General features: G+C 45.1%; 1 protein-coding gene across 1 annotated transcript in view; it reads left to right on the top strand.

The window, feature by feature from the left end:
- Syn3 (synapsin III) overlaps nucleotides 1–16819 on the top strand; it is a 364727-nt gene that overhangs the window by 43105 nt on the left and 304803 nt on the right. Inside the window, exon 3 of the mRNA XM_042693264.1 lies at nucleotides 11209–11300. Within this exon, the coding sequence (XP_042549198.1) occupies nucleotides 11209–11300 (92 nt within the window). The remainder of the gene's footprint in view (nucleotides 1–11208; nucleotides 11301–16819) is intronic.

Genomic DNA, 16819 nt, shown 5'->3' with positions numbered 1-16819 from the left:
GAAGGCAAAGTCCACCCTGTGGAGAGCCATGAAGATCAACAAGGAAGGCTACTGCAGGCCTTTTGCTTTCCTGGGCAACCTGGAAAATGATTTGGAACTTTTAAAATGGAAAAAAAAAATAAAGTTAGAGTAGAGCATTTGAATTTCTTGGAGACTTAAAGGATGAAGTATTCCTGTCTCCTGGCCGTTCTTATTGGTTGAGTAGGAACGCAGGGCATTGTGGGAAGATAGGTTTGAGTGGGCACTCAGGGCATGATAGGAAGGAGAAACTCCATGAGGGGCCATATGTCATCTGCCATTTAAAAACAATCCCAGCTGCCTGTTTCCCTTTCTTTCCCCCACTCCCTTCACTCTGGACTCCATGGGTATAATCTGTGTGGCCCAGCCCTTCTGAGTCTCTTCTCTTGGCTCACCTCAGTAGGTCCTCCTTGCAGGGTTCCAGCATCTTCTTACGGTTTCCCTCCCATCAGAGATACTACTGATGCACTTGGCTTCCACATCCCAACCTCTGAGTGCCTAGAACTAGCCATCCTTCAGGAGAGCTATGGGATTTCTCACCCTCTTTCCTGAACATTCTGCAGAGTGGTGTCTGGACACCTGGATCCTATCTCGGCAGTGAGAAGCAGATGTCACAGGGCTATTAACTGTCCTTCTTTGTGCTGAATGGCAGTCAGCATTGTGGAACCTTTGCTCTACTCCTTGCAGGGAAATGGATTTGTTCTCCATCTCTCAACTTTATAAAAGTTTTGTAGATGGGAGAAGATATGGCCATGAATTAAACCACTCATTTTGTTAACCACAAGTCACTGTGATTAATGGTTATGATTATTATTTTTTATATATCTAATGTGGCAGACTCCACCTAGTCTTGAATATTCCATTACTTGAACATTTAGGAATGTAGGTGTTCTCGTTTTTCATTTTTCCTGTGTTTTTGTATTTCTTTTTTTCACATATTTCTCTCACATATTCAACATTCATTTGTCTATGCCCTCCCCCACCTCACTCCCTCCCTCAACAATCACACATCCCGGGATAGGATGATTTCCTGGTAGACCTTTGCATCATCCCCACTAGCTGGGTGTGAGCATGGCAGGCAGGCTGTTTGTCTGGGCAGCACCTTGGACCCAGTGACCCAAACCTTCCTTCAGATGCCAGGTCCTGCTCCTGAGTGAAATCTGCTCATCTGGAAAGACTGCTGAGTGAGCCTGCAGGCTCTCAAAGCCTCTTTTGTCTGGAAGGTGAGTCTGAACTGGTGGAAAAAGAGCTCATCCGAGGAAGTCATAGAACCCCCAGGCTCTGGAAGCTAAAAATATAGCCAGCAGTGGGAAATAGACCTGACACAGTACTGCCAACCATAGGCCTTGGGCAGCCTGCCAGCAGGAAGGAAGGAAAAGAGGGGCAGGCCCCGGGGCTTTGCTGATGTGCAGGAATGTGTAAACCAAGGGCCGCGACAGGCCCACAAGCAATGCCAGAGGCCAGGGGAGACCCTTTAGCTGACCAGGTTGTATGCATTAGAACAAAAGTTACCTCAGATGACTCCAGCTAGCGGCCCTGTCCAAAGGGTTTCAGGGTTTGGGTCTCAGCTGACATAATTACTGGGGTGGAATCTGGGGCCAAATCACTTTGCCTTCTTGAGTCTCGTTTCTGAGATCTGCCAACTTGGCAGATCCATGCCATGCGTCCCATGGTCTTTATGGAGCTGCAGCTGTAGCCCAACAGGCATCGTCTTGGGTGCCAGGTTCTCAGTCTCTGCACTACAGAGCTTCTGTTCTAGTGGGAGAGGGAGACCATTAATTGAGATGGATACAAGTGTTTATGGGGAAACTATTGTGGGGAAAGTTGAAGGGAGGAAACGGGTTACGGAGTATGGCCAGGGTGCTTTGCAGCGAAGGCATCTCTGGGGGGGCGGGTGCCACTGAACAGAAGTGTATCTTGGGTGGGGGATGATAGGACACTGGAGCTACTCACCCTGGTGATGGCTGACAGTCATCAGAAGTGTGGCCACCAGGGGTGGTGGGAGGTGATGCAAAGGAAGTGGCCCGAGACTGAACCACAAGGGACCTTATGGTCCACCTAGGGCTCACATTTTCTACGTTTTGTATTTACTATTAAATACTGCTTACTGTTTATCCATTCAATGAATCTCTCTGGCTGTGAGAGAACTTATGAAGAGGAGAAGGCCACAGTACGTGCAGAATGCTGCTTTACTTATGTGGAATGTCATACACAGAGTCATCGCAAAGTGTAAATCTATCCATCTGCTAAGGGTTAGGATGGACCCTTGATGATGACTTGCTAGAGAGTTCAGGAAGGCTCTCATCCTACCTTGATGATCACCCTTCCCCCCATCCCCCAGTCCAGGTCCATAAAGGAACTGGAAACACAAGGGTAAGAATCAAAACCCCATGTTGTGCTAGCTGGCTTAGACTCACTGCCTGCCTTCCAGGCTTCTTAGTGGACAGCTGGGCCGAGTCCCTCAGGCCTCAGACCCAAGCCATGAGGCCCTCTAACCTCCCTTTTAGCTACACCCCATTGTGGATACTACTGTCCAGCTAGACACGTTCTGTGGTCAACCACAGAGCAACAGCAAGCTCAAGCATGAAAGGAGAGAGCAGGACATCAGGGAACAACTCTGGGAACCAGAGACTCGTGGGAATGGGAGTTTACTGCTGCTAAAGCAATGGAATAAAAGAGAGAGAGCTTCAGAAAGAAAAGGTAGATGCTGTGTTTAGTTCCTTTAAGGAGCCATAAAGCAGCAGGCAAGTTAACACAATGATCACCCCATTCGAAACACCCAGCTGTAGAATGTTCAAGCCAGCACACACAGCAATGGCTCCATCCACTTGCAAATATGGCCTCATGGCCTGAGTTAGGAGATAGCAATTCCTGTTTACAGGGTGTGGTCAGAAAAGCCACAGGAGTGGAGGCATTCTAGCATGAAGAAATGTCCTCTAAGCTGTGGACTGCTCACTCCCAAGAGTGTAGTGTGTGTCTACCTCTATCTCTCCTCCGAAATAGGTGGCTTTAGACAAGCCACATGCAAGGACACACTCGAAGGCTATCTGTGGGTACATTCTGCACCAGATATGTCTTCACCAACGGGAAGGAATTTCTAGTATCTTATCAGTTACCCTTGGATTCCAGACCGATCTGTCTGCCAGCATCTTGCCTTTCTCAGGAACTCTGGACAACATCTCTTTGTGTCGAAAGCCTCCTTCAAGCTTCACGGTCAAGGCTGATAACTGTTACCTTCACGTTCCCACACATTCTTGGTTTCTTGTGTACATTCCAGTCAGTCATCCAATTCCAAGCCTCAATTTCAGTTTCTTTCCCATTGATCTGTCAGCCTAATAACATCCTTGAGCTTAGTATCACAAGGAGGATTGTAATCACCCATTTTCCACGCTATCATCAACATTATTATCATCGCAAACACAGCCAACTAGCCATGAATTCCCTATGCTTTCAGTAATATTATCTGCTTGGCATGACGCACTTGCTAGGTACCAGTGCTTGTGAGGATGTGGCCAAAGGTCCTGCAGGAAATAGAATATTTTCCATCTCTGTTCCTGTGTGTGTGTGTGTGTGTGTGTGTGTGTGTGTGCGCGCGTGCACGTGCATGAACATGCATGTGTGTGCTCTTGGTACTGGCTATGACCTTACTTGAAAACAGGTTTTTATATCTCCTTCTGATGCAGGAATCTATAGAGGAGATTTTCTTAGCAAATAGAATCCAATCATATCTATCTTAATAACAGAGCCTAAAAGTGCTGCATAAATGTTTGTTCTTGGAAATCAAATCCTCCTCTTCCTCCTTCTCCTCTTTCTCCCTCCTCCTCCTCCTCCTCCTCCTCTGCCTCCCCCTCCAGCTCCTCCTTCTCCTCCTCCTTGGCAGCCTTTACTGTTTAGCTCTCTCAAAGCTATCTATTCCTTAATACCTAGGACCTGTAAAAAATTACTCGAGGGACTTTGCAGATCTGATTATAGTTCTGGATCTGAGGCAGTGAGTGCCCTGGAGAATAGCTTTTGGCTCAGTGGAACTACACCAACCCTTAAAAAGAGAGTATCCACGTGACAATGTAGCAGAAATAACAAAAAAAAATTCTCGGCAGTGCCACTAGGAGTGTGAAGATGGAGCGTGTGGCGGCGTGACAAGGAAAACAGTCTCAGAAGCTCATCGCCATGGGAGGGGGGACCTCAGGCTGCAGCAGCAAAGAACAGAGCTTGGCCAACAGCCTGAATTAACCTGGGACACAGGTTGCCTCCAGAGCCTCCCAATAAAAGCCTAGTTGTCCAACACCTTGACTTTGGCCTTGTGTAACATAAGCGGAATCAGCTGAGCTTACCTAGACTTCTGACCTACAGAACAGTGAGATACTAGATGTGTGTTGTTTGAAGCCATTAGGCCTGTGGTGATTTATTAAACTGAACAAGAAGAGATCTGTCAAAGGATCACATCATACTGCATATATATATATATATATATATATATATATATATATATATATATATATACACACACATGCATACATACATAATATGTATATTTTTTCATTAAAATTTTGAAAAGAAAAAGGTAAGCCACAGAATGGGAGATTATTGCAAATAAATACTTCCAATAAAAACGTATATCTAGTATGTGTTTCAGCATACTTCTTACAAAGTAATAAGATGAATACACCAAGCAAATGCACCATCAATAAAGTTTTTCTAGGTAGTTTTCTTTGGTCAGTCGTGGGGCTTGAACTATGGACCTGGGCACTGTCTCTCAGCTCTTCAACTCAAGGCAAGTGCTCTACCACTTGAGCCACAGAGCCACTTCCAGTTTTCTGGTGGTTTATTGGAGATAAGAGTCTCATGGATTTTGCTGCCCGGGCTGGCTTTGAACTGTGATCCTCAGATCTTTGCCTCCTGAGTTTCTAGGATTACAGGAGTGAGCCACCAGCACCTAACATCTCTAGATTTTTTTTGTTGGTGCCTGAAAACATGCTCAGCATTTTGCTTTCTCTTCAAGTTCACTACCACTTTCTTCAGTGTTGAATCTGTTACCAGTGAATTTTCTATTTTGGATGTTCTCATTTTTACCTCTAGAAGTACCATGTTCCATATGTCCCATATATTTTTCTCTTCTCATCACGTTAGTGTCTCTGTGTTCTTTTTTTTTCTCTTTAAAATTATATTTCAGTAGTTGTAGAAGAGTTGCCATTTAACAAAGTAGTTTGTGAATACATTGCATCTTGATTAATATCATGTCTTTTATCATACTCCCTCTCCCTCCCCGCCCTACCCCTTCTCTTGAATTTCTTTCTTTTGTAGGCTATGCATTGAATTTCGTGACTGCGTTCTCCCCCCATCCTCTCTTCTAAGTTCTTGAGAAGATGAAATATGTTTGCAGTAATAGTTTTAACTTCCGTCTCTCTCATTTGTGCATCTGTTCCTATTGATAGACAGATCTCTTCACTTGGGGACATATTTTTCGGCTTCCTTCCATGCCTAGTAATTTATGATGGAATGTCATAACCCTTTCATAATGAATGTATATTTGTGGAATGCTAGCTCTTGTTGTACTCCTTTAAAGAGCAGTATACTTAATTCTGTTGGGCAATTATTTAGAGTGAGGTTGGCCTATTCAAGACTTGCTCGTAAGTTTTCCTTGGGCTAGACAAAATGAGACCTCATTCAAGTTTGCCTGGGACTAAGGAAGTTCTTAAGACATGGCCTAAAATCTGGGACTGAGGGGCTTCTGAGAATTTAGTTTTGTAGATGGGAAAACACCCCAGAGGTTTGTCACCCTAGATCGAGAGCCTTCCTGAGTCCAGGAATACTTGATTTCTACTACTAAGTTTGAGCCCCAGCACATTCCCCCCCCCCCCCCCCGTGCCCCATTCAGACTCTAAGGGGTGAGAACATACGCTTTCCCCTTTCTTCTATGGGTTCAATAGATTCCAAAGAGTATCTTATTTTTTTTAATGGTTTTCCCCTTGCCTTGAGAAATTCCTTTCCATGCACGGTTGGATCTGTCTTTGCAGAGTTTTTTTCCCTTCAGACCCATCTTTCCCTATACTCTGTAAATTCCAGCCACCATGGCTCCCTGAACTTCAATCCTGTATCTTCACTTCAGCAAGACTAATGCATTCTGCGTGCATTCTCCCACGCTGCTGCGCTGCCTGGAAGCTGCCTCCAGGCAGTAAGCTGGGATAATCACAGGGGTGATTTCACTTGTTTCCTTTCTGCAGGGATCTCAGCTCTCAAGTGCCTGTGGTGTAATGGCTGAAAGCTGATACCTAATGGATTTTGGTCTGGTTTCCTCCTTGTTTAAGATGAGAGTATAAATAAATACAGTCCTTAGTTCTTCATTGTAGCCATAACCAGAAGTTCTTGCTCTAGAGTCTACATTCTATCTTTTTTAAAGAAATAATGACATAAATACTCAAAGGGTTGCTGTTTCGCTGGTGATGACATTTTTATGCTTTCAGATTGAGAGATAATCACAACAACTCTTTTCAGAGACCTATATGAATTGTTGTCATAAAATTTGTAAAGATAGATATTTGTGGTATCATCATCTCTATTTCAGAAACATTAAAACAGATTCTGAGCAGTTAGTAACTTGACCAAACTTGGTTGAACAGCTGAAGGTGGTTTCTCTGAGAGTGCATTTATGTGTACCACAGTGCCTGATGTGTAGTTTAAAGAAAAATCACAACTCATGGACATAATTTACCGTATCAGAAGCAATTGGAAGTAGGGCACTGGTGGTTTAGCCTGTAATCCTAGCTACTCAGGATATTAAGATGTGAGGACCACAGTCCAAAGCCAAACTGGGAAGAAAAGTCTGTGAGACTCTTCTCTCCAATTAATCAGAAAAAAAGCCAGAAGTAGAGGTGTTGCTCCAGTGATAGAGCTACTAGATTTGAATAAAGTTAAAGGACAGCCACAGTTCAAAGCCCTGAGTTCAAATCCCAGTACTAGTGTACACACACAAAAAAGGCAATTGGAGCCTAATGATTTTGAGTTGAAGGTTACTCATGCAGCAAACTCAGGTGTTTCTGATAATATTTTACAATACAGCAGAATTAGTATTGTTTATGTATAGAATCAGAGAAAATGAGAGGGAGAAGGAAGAGAGAGACAAAGAATGAAAGAACAAAAGAAAAAGAGAAAAAGAAAGAAAGGAAGGAAGGAAGAAAGAAAGAAAGAGAGAGAGAAAGAAAAAGAAAACCAAAGGAAGGAAGGAGAGAGGAAGGAAGGAAAATGGGAGAGAGAGCGAGAGAGAGAAAGAGCAAGAGAGAGAGAGAGAAAGCAAGGCCCAGCCAGCATATTTATTTGCACATGCGCATGAGTTTGGTGAGGTGGATAAAAGAGCCAGACCTGACCACATTGACCTTTGGTGAGCTCTGAGGACTTTACATATAATACTGAAATTATATTCATTTCCTAATGTATTATTATCATTGTTATTATAGTCCTTTCCAGGGACTGCCATACCAAAGTCCCATAAACTGGCTGACATCTTCCTACCATGGTTCTGGAGGTCGGAAATCCTACGTCAGGACAGTAGCGGGGTCGCATGTCCCCCTTGGGAGCTCTAGTGGCCCATCTTGCTTTGTCTTCTCAGGGTCGACCGACTCCTGGTAGACTCCACTCTGTTCTCTGCCTCCGTCTTCATGCAGCCTTCTGCCCTGTCCCTTTCTATTTGTTCTCCCTTCTCTTCTTTTCTAAGGGCTTGTCACTGGAGTTAGGGCTCTTGATTTCATCTGCTAACATCTTTCTTTAGAGAGGTCCCCTGAAGTATATCAGGTTTGGGACTTGGATGAATCTTTTTAAGGAGCTACTACTGCTAGATCCCCTGGCTTCCCAGGAGAACTGAGCCTCTTCCAAGATCATTGCTCCTCAAGATTCTACCAAGAGGACCAGCAAGCCATCATGAGAAGTGACTTGGGGCCATCTGTGATCATGCCTATGGCTGCTGACATTTTTAGAAAAGTAAACTCTATGCAGGGAATGGCACGCTGTGCTTGCTACCCTGCAACTCAAGCATTCACCTCCTGGGATTATTCAGAAACCGTAGTTTGGAAAGAACTCTGGACAAGGTGAAGCCTCACTTGTGTACCCGAGTCTGAGTGTGTCCCCCTCCCAGATCTCCCTTTCCCTTTGGGTAGCACCACAGGCTCTGGATTGGCTCCAATTGTAAGTAGGGCAGTCTATCTTCCAAGCTTCTAGTTCATGCCCTTCCTTCATAGATTGCTGGTTAGGCAAGGTTCTTCCAACGTCTTTTCTCTGCCACACACAGCAACATTTTCCCCCCTTAATTCTCCTTTGTAATCTTGCCAATTAAGTATGTTGGACATGATGGGACTGAATTTAGAAGGCATTAGCCCTAATAACCAAGTCATTACCACTACTTGCCAGGCTGGACTCATTAACAGTGGTCTTTTTCTTTTCACCTTGCCACAGCATCATGAGGTTATTAATTAAGTACAGGAGACAGGAATGTTCTGGCTTTCCTTTAGTGCCATCCGGGGAGAAGGTGAGGTCTTTGGTCCTAACTCCTGTGACATGACTCCAGGGGGGGAATGCTTAAATTACCATGAAGTGATATTTTCCTTCCATGTGAACTTGTTTTGTTTTGTTTTTTTTTCTCTTTCAGTTTGGTGACTTTTAGGTCTTGAAAATTCCCAGTGGTTTTTCATCTAATGCATCCTTCAGCTGCATGGCGGGGGTGGGGGTACAATAGTTAAATGCCCATGGTGAAGACTGGCTCTGCTGACTTCTGTGCAGCATTGGGCTGGTTATCCCCTCGCTCTGTCTCCCTTGTCTGGACAAAGGTGGATTAAATGCACTGGCCTGGATAAAATGTCTAGGCCAGTATCTGGCTTATAATGAGCACTCTGTATTTGAACGGTTCTGTTGATTTATTAAATTCAAAGAAATGCTTCTGATATCTACTAGGCGCAAGTTGTCCCCTTTAGATGATGGTGTGACGGGTTGACCCGCCACCTCCCAAAATTCATGTGTAAAAATTCTAACCCAGGGAACTTTGCAATGTGATCTTACTTGGAAATGGGGCCCTTGAAGAGGCTGTCAAGTTAAAGCAAGGTCATTCACGTGGGAGTGTCCCTGTGTGATCATTGTTCCTAAAGGGAACTTGACTGAGCACTGATGTTCACACCTGTCGTCCTAGCTACCCAGGAGACTGAGATCTGAGGATCATGGTTCAAAGTCAGCCTGGGAAGAAAACTCCATAGGACCCTTATCTCCAATGAACGGCCAAAAAGCTGAAAATGGAACTGTGGCTCAAGTGGTAGACCACTAGCCTTGAGGGAAAAAAAACAACTTTTTTTTTTTTTAAAAAAAAGCTCAGGGACAGCAGCCATGCCCTGAGTTCAAGCCCAGGACTGTCACAACACACACAAAAAAGAGGTGGGAGGAAGACTTGGCCTGTAGAGTCAGATATAAGGGAAGACAATGTGAAGAGGCACAGGACACAGGGAAAAGATGATTATCTTACAAACCAGAAATAGACCTTTCCCTCACAGGCCCCCAGAAAAATTCAACTGAACCTGAACCATGACTTTGAACTTGGAACTCTCTGGGCTGTACAGAATAGATTCCTGTGGTTTAAGCCACCCAGTGGTGTACTTTATTACAGCAGCCCTTGAAAACTAATAAGATAATAATAGCCACAGATCTCTGCCCCTGAGCACTGTCGAACCATAGGACTGGTTAAAAACCACAGAAACTCACTCATGCTTACTGAAGCAAACAAATAAGCGAAAATGTGAATGCATAAAAATCCAAAGACAGGACATAAACATCACGCAAATGCTTCGTCTCTTCCTCTGTCCCTGTCTTCCTCTGTGGAAACTGGCATCTCTATCTCCTCATCTTCCTGTGTTTTCTCTTTCTTTTCCTCTTCTTTTCTCTTCCTCTTCTTCCTCTCCCTCTTCCCCCTCTTTTTCTTCCTCATTTTCTTGTTCATATTTTGCCGCTGCTGCTCCTCTTCCTTCTCCTCCTCTTCCTCCTCCTCCTCCTCCTCCTCCACCTCCACCTCCACCTCCACCTCCTCCTCCTCCTCCTCCTCTTCCTGCTCCTTCTCCTCCTTCTCCTCCTTCTCCTCTTCCTCCTCCTCCTCCTCCTCCACCTCCACCTCCACCTCCTCCTCCTCCTCCTCCTCCTGCTCCTTCTCCTCCTTCTCCTCCTTCTCCTCCTCCTCTTCCTCCTCAGAAGCAGAGCACTGGTGGTTCAGCCTGTAAACCTAGTTTCTCAAGAAGCAAGATGTAAGGGTCAAGTTTGAAACCAGCCCAGGCAGAAAAGCCTGCGAGAGTCTTTATCTCCAGTTATCCAGCAAAAAGCCAGAAGTGATGCTCAAATGGTAGAGTACCAGCTTTGAATGAAAAAGCTAAAGATCAGCACCTAGGCCTCAAGTTCAACTCCCAGTACTGGCATGCACACACACACACACACACACACACACACACACACACACACACACACACACACGTGTGCACGCACACACACACGCACGCAAGGCAATTGGTCTTCTATACTGCCCGAATGAAGGTAGTAAAAATATGGTCCCAAGCATAACCTAAGTTTGTGCATTGAAGACACAACAGCCTAGAAAGAAACCTCCTGGATCACATAGCAGTTTCCAGTTCTCAGGGTGGGGAATCTTATTCTACCACCTTGGGTCAACTGCCTAGCCATCAACATGACCATAAAGGTATTGTATCAGTACACAGACAGGGTGCTCCCACTGTGTGGAGCACGGAGAGAGGCCACTACCAAAAAAGGGACAGAGCTCCCAGATAACTGTGAGCCATGATGCCATACCACTGCATCACTGAAGAAACCTAATGAAAATTGGTCTATTGAAGAACACTTGTCATCTTCTAGTCATGGAGCTAGAGTGTCCTCTTCCACCTTCCAGGAGGCAAAAACACTTAGTAGTTATAAGCATGGGTCCTTGAATCAGAGATTCACGGGTCTCAAATCCAGGTTTGCCTTTAATTAATTGCATGATTATGAATATGTCACCATGGTTCTGTGCGCCTAGATCCATCACCTCTCAAAAAGAGAGAGGAAAATGCATTTGAGGTAGGGTTTAGGTGTGAATTTTCATAGAAGAATCCAATCAGTGTCAGAAATTGTAACACTATTCACACTTGATAAATTCCTTTTTGCTTTGCTTTTTCCCTTTAGGCAGAATTCTCAGAGTTGAACCTGGCATCTTATGTAACTGGGGGCTGCATGGTGGACATGCAAGTCGTGAGGAATGGGACAAAAGTTGTAAGGTAAGAGGGGGTGAGCTATGGAAAGTCTTCTGAGACGTGTACGGGACACGACATATAACCTGCCCCTACCTGCTGCCTGCCACCCGACTCTTCTACCACATGTACCTTCATGTATAGGAGATTTGCTTCTAACATCTCAGGTATCACTAGACAGAAATGACTGATGGTACAAATAGCATAGGAACCAGCTGTGATACCCAGGAATCAATCCTAGCAAAAAGAGTGTATGAGAAGAGGTAATAACTGTAGGGCTAGAAGTGTAGCTTTGTAGTAGAGCACCTGCCTAGCAAACACAAGGCCCTGAGTTCAAACCCCAGTACCACCAATAGTAATATTAAATAATAATAATATTATGAAACCTATAAACACCAAAGATCACAAACTTCAAAAATTGAAATAACTACTGGGAGAAATTTTGAGGCCAAGGCCAGATATACAAGCTCTGTTCTTCCGAGAGCAGCGCATTTCATACAGGAAAGCTGTAAAAGCTTAAGATGTTGCAATTTAGGCATTTGTAGGTGCTCATGCTTGACATGATTTGTGCTTGGGGCCCAATGTCTTATTGGAAAGGGACCGAATCTTCTTGGTAACTTGTGGAATGATGATCCCATCTCTCAACTTGGGCTGCAGATTCAAATCATCTTTTAAATATCTTTTAAACACACGCACCCATCTGAGGAGGCGATGTCCGTAGCTTCGTATTTAAAGCTTCTTGGATGATTCCATTCACCAAGCGGGGAAATAGCCTCAACGTGTTCCCCTGTTGGCTTTACCCACCCCTGGGTGGGTGTGGGGAGGGGATCAGCTGAAAGGCCAAAGAAACCAAAGGGTGTATAAACCTTCAACCTTCCTGACTTTATATAGCATTGTTTATAAAAATGAAGTTCTAGCCAGGCCTAGTAGTTCTCACTTGTAATTCCAGCTCCTTGAGAAACAGAGGCAGAAGGATCTCAAGTTTAAGGCCAGCCAGTTGAGAGCAAAGTTAAGGATAATAAAAATAATAAGGATAATAATAAAAGTATAAATTAAAAGCCTTATCTACAGGTAGTCTAGTTCCTGCCTAGCAAGTGTGAGATCCTGAATTGAATCCCATATACCATACCAAAATAATTAGAATTAAAGATGTTATAGGAATGTTTCAGATAGATAGGAGCAGCTAGATTTCTAGCATTTAAAAGTAGGCATCACATACCATTGTTATATATTAAATTGTGCGCCCCCCCCTCACGTGCTAAAGTTTTAACCTATAGTTCCTGAGAATATGCCTTTTCTAGAAGTAGGACCATTGAAAACGTAACTAGCTAAAATGAAGTCATAGTGAATAAGGTGGGCTCCTAATCCACTATGACTGATCCCCTTATAAGAAGAGGAAGATTTGGACCTAGAGACACAAGTCAAATTCCACGTAATACTGGAGGCCAGGATGACATCCACAAGCCAAGGGATGTCCAGTCTTGTCTGTGAGGGCCCTGACACGCGGAGACAGACCTGGCCCACATTCTCCCCTCAGAGCCCTCGGAAGGCACCACACCAGCTTTGACACTTTGATGGTGGGTTTTCAGCCCCCAGAGCTGTGAACGCGTGCACTTCCCTTGCTTTAAGCCATTGACGGACGTTGTGACAGTTTGTCAGAGCATTCCTAGAAAAACACCAAGCCAGTGCTGCTTCTCAAAATATTAAGATGCACACCAATCCAGAGATCTTGTTAAGATGTAGATTTCCTATCCATTGGATCTTCAGGGCGGGTCTGAGATTCTGATTTCCTGTGAGCTCCGAGGTGAAACCAATGCTTCCAGTTCTGCAGATGGAATTTGAGCAGCAAGGACGTGGACAAGCTTCGAGCGGCTACTGCTGTGTAAAATAGCCAGGGCCATAAAGGCGACGTAGCTCAAGCCCGGAGTTAGGGACTGTGGAGACTTATTCTGTCCCATGCCCAGGAAAGGTGCTTATCATCTCAGCCAGGTAGCTCATTCTGACAAGCTTGCTACAGGTGACATGCACGTGCACACACGCATGCACGCACACACACAAGCTTGCTATAGGTGACATGCACACACACACGCATGCACGCACACACACAAGCTTGCTATAGGTGACATGCACACACACACGCACGCACACACACACACACACACACACACACACACACACACACACACACACACACCCCAGGAAGCCCCAGCCTGACTCACTGTGTCCTATAGGTAGAAGTCCATGGTGTTGAGGGACCCTTCCTCCCAAGTAGGAGCATTGAACAGTACTCTCAACTTGCTGACCTTCTCGCGAAGGGGCTGCACTATGTTCATCAGCACTCCAGGGTGCCCACACCTTCTGACTCCTCACTCCCTAAGCACCTTCAAGGAAAGAAGTACAGGTTGATGACTTTTGTCAACTCTACTAGGTTCTGCCCAGCCCGGGTAACTGCTAAAGCCTTCTCTAGGTAGGTCTATCAGAATGTTTCTGGAAAAGATTAGCATTTCACAGTGGACTTGGGTAAGCAGATGGGTTGGTTAGTGAAGATATAGGTTGATACCATCATGTCATCCAAGACCCAACCAAACAGCAGAGAAAGGCAAAGCGGAGGAAGGGCTCTCTCTCTCTTCTTGCTACTGGACATGAGAGCTCTCAGTTTCCTGTAAGAAGTTCTCCCTGAGCTTTTCTGCTCCAGGACTCACAGCAATATCCCCTCAGTTCTCAGGCCTTGGGCTGGGAATTAATGCCAGTGGCTTCCCCGTTCTCAGGTCTTTGAACTTGAACCTCCAATGACTTTGTTACTATAGTGTGGCTATCTGTCTCGATAAGGAGCTTCCTTCTATGTGTATCAGGATGGGTGATCATTGTCTGGGAGTGAGCAGTAGAATGTTCTTGCCTTCTAACATAGCACCCAAATTTTGCATTGGAGGGACCCCCTAACTTGTAGACTGTATGATGTGTGAACAGCCCTAGTATACTGGAATATCACACACTGGGACCAAAACCAGGACAAAGGGAATTCCTCTTGAAATTTTTTTGATTAGCACTGGGATTTGAACTTGGGAGCTTGAACTTACTAGCCAGGTTGGACCAGCTTTGGCTTACAGTCCTCTGATATGGGACCACAGGCATGAACTACCAAGGGTGGCTTATTTGCTGAAATGGAGCTGTATGTACTAGCTTTTTTTTGCCCTGGCTAGCCTCAAAACCACAACCATTCTGATTTCTGCTTTTCCCAGTTAGCTGGGATTAGAACTAGGCGCATCTCCTTCTAAAACTTTTTGCTGAGATTATCAGATTAGAGTTGTGCCGGAGCTGCTGAGCCAGTGGGAAAGATGCCTGGAGTCACTGGGGATCCTCTTTCTCCTGGAGAGAATGATCTACCAAGAATGAAGCCAAGGCAGAGAGGCCCATAGTGAAAACTAAGACCAAGAGATCAAGACTTGATGTTACTGTGGCTCTGAATCCACTTGAGCCCCTTCTCCCCACCCCCAAATAGAAAAGATCCCTTTAGTCTAAGCCAGCTTGAATTACACATATGAAATGTTTATTTGTTTAATACACATTTTTGTAGCCTTTTCTATATGTTTGGTGCTATTCTTAGCACTCGACATATATTATTAGTTCATCAGCCTTTCAGCAATCCTATAAGGTGTGCACTTTGAGATGGGAGGCAGAAATAGCAAGAGTTTAGGTAACAGAAGTCAGATATCCAGCCGGCCAGTGGCAGAACTGGGGTCCTAGACCACAGCCAGTCTGGCTCCGGCCCCTGCATGTGGTACCACTGCCCTACACTGTCTCTCGAAGGAGGGCAGCCTGTGTCCTCCAGCTGTTAAGAGAGACGGACCCTAACTGCCCTGCTGTGAGTGGTAACAACCCTTTGTAAGACAAAGCTGGTAAAAAGCTAAGGGTCTGACTGAGACAGGGGTGCTTCGTGCTTCGAGCTGTGCTGTGGGCCGTCCCTACCTTAGTGACAATAGCCCTTCCTCTCAGGGTCATAACAAGGAATAACAAGTTAAGGGTACGTAAATTGCCTGCAGTAGTGCTTCTAGACCAGGGTAATCACTAAACGAAGTGCTGATCATTCTTATTACAGCCCTATATACAGAGGATGAAACTGAGTCACATCAACTGAGTTGCAGCTGGAGCTGTTGTTAAATTGCAGGCAGCAAACCAGACTTGTAGAAAACCAAAGCAGGTTGGCCACGCCCAGGGGATGTGAGGTACCAGGGAATATCCAGGTGTCTCTAACTCCTCCAGTCTCCTCTCTCTTTTCTGCCTTGTGGCATTTGGTCCTTGGGCCTCTACCAGGCTGGCATGAGCAGACCCTGAGTCTTTGTACAGAATCCAACAGGAGGTAGAGAGCTGTATGACTCATCTTTCTGGCACCGTGACAAAACACCTGAGTGTAATCATCTTACAGAGAGGAAAGGTTTATGGGAATACAGTTGTAGACATGTCAGTCCATGGTTGCCTGGCCTTGTTGTCTTGAGCCTGAGGTGTTACCTCAGGAAGACATGGCAGAGGAGCCTGCTTGTCTTACGTTGGCTGGGAAGCAATTGGGAGAAAGGAAGGGTTGAGGTCCCAATATTTCTGTCAGTGGCACATGCCCAGTGACCTCATTTTTCTTCCACTGGGCCCCCATCTACTGAAAATCCCACTACCTCCCAACACTGTAAGAGGCTAAGGACCAAGCCTTTCATACATGGCTTCCGTTCACATTTAAGATTCTGCAGAGGGGGCTGGGAAGGTGGCTCAGTGTAGAGCGCTTGCCTTGCATGCATGAGGCCCTGGGTTCGATTCCTCAGCACAACATAAGCAGGGAAAAAAAAGCCGGAAGTGGCGCTGTGGCTCAAGTGGTAGAGTGCTAGCCTTGAGCTGAAGAGCTGAGGGACAGTGCCCAAGCCCAGAGTTCAGGCCCCACAACCAGACCCAAAAAAAAAAAAAAAAAGATTCTGCAGTGGGGCCGATTGTATCTAGACTCATCTGGGCCCAGGAGGGCTGGGCTGCCCCTTTCACTTGGAAATCTGTAATTCAGACCTAGACTCTACGCCTGAGCCTCCGCTTCTTTTACTTCATAAAGGGTGGCAAGATGACTTGCATGGTTTTGTTGTTGTTGTTGTTGAAATGATTTTTCATTGTTATCATGAAGGTGGTGTGCAGAGGGGTTATGGTTGCGTAAGTCAGGTAATGAGTACATCTCTTTGGATAATGTCTCCCCTTCCCTCAGTTTCTCTCCCAGTTTTTCCCTCCCATCCCTACCCACAAGTTGTATAATTCATGTTCAACATAGTGTCTAGTGAGTGCCTCTGCTGCCTTTGTTCACCTTTTCTTCCTCCATTTCTGTGCCCCCCCCCCCAGCCCTCCAAAGACAGCTAAATGAACAAAGGAGACAAAAAGAGAAGAAAATGCAACAAAGAATAAACATGTTTCCATTTTGCATCTTTTTTTTAATGGCTTATCTGAGCTATTATATGTGAAAACTTTTTCCATTTATCCCACAGTTACTTGTTAAGGGTCTATGTAATGTTCCAAACACTATTTTT

Source organism: Dipodomys spectabilis, unplaced genomic scaffold (assembly GCF_019054845.1).
Source record: "Dipodomys spectabilis isolate Male_0828 unplaced genomic scaffold, ASM1905484v1 ptg000163l, whole genome shotgun sequence".
In the NCBI taxonomy this organism is placed as follows: Eukaryota; Metazoa; Chordata; class Mammalia; order Rodentia; family Heteromyidae; genus Dipodomys; species Dipodomys spectabilis.
Note: the sequence above shows the minus strand (reverse complement) of the source record. Positions and strands in the feature narration are given on the sequence as shown.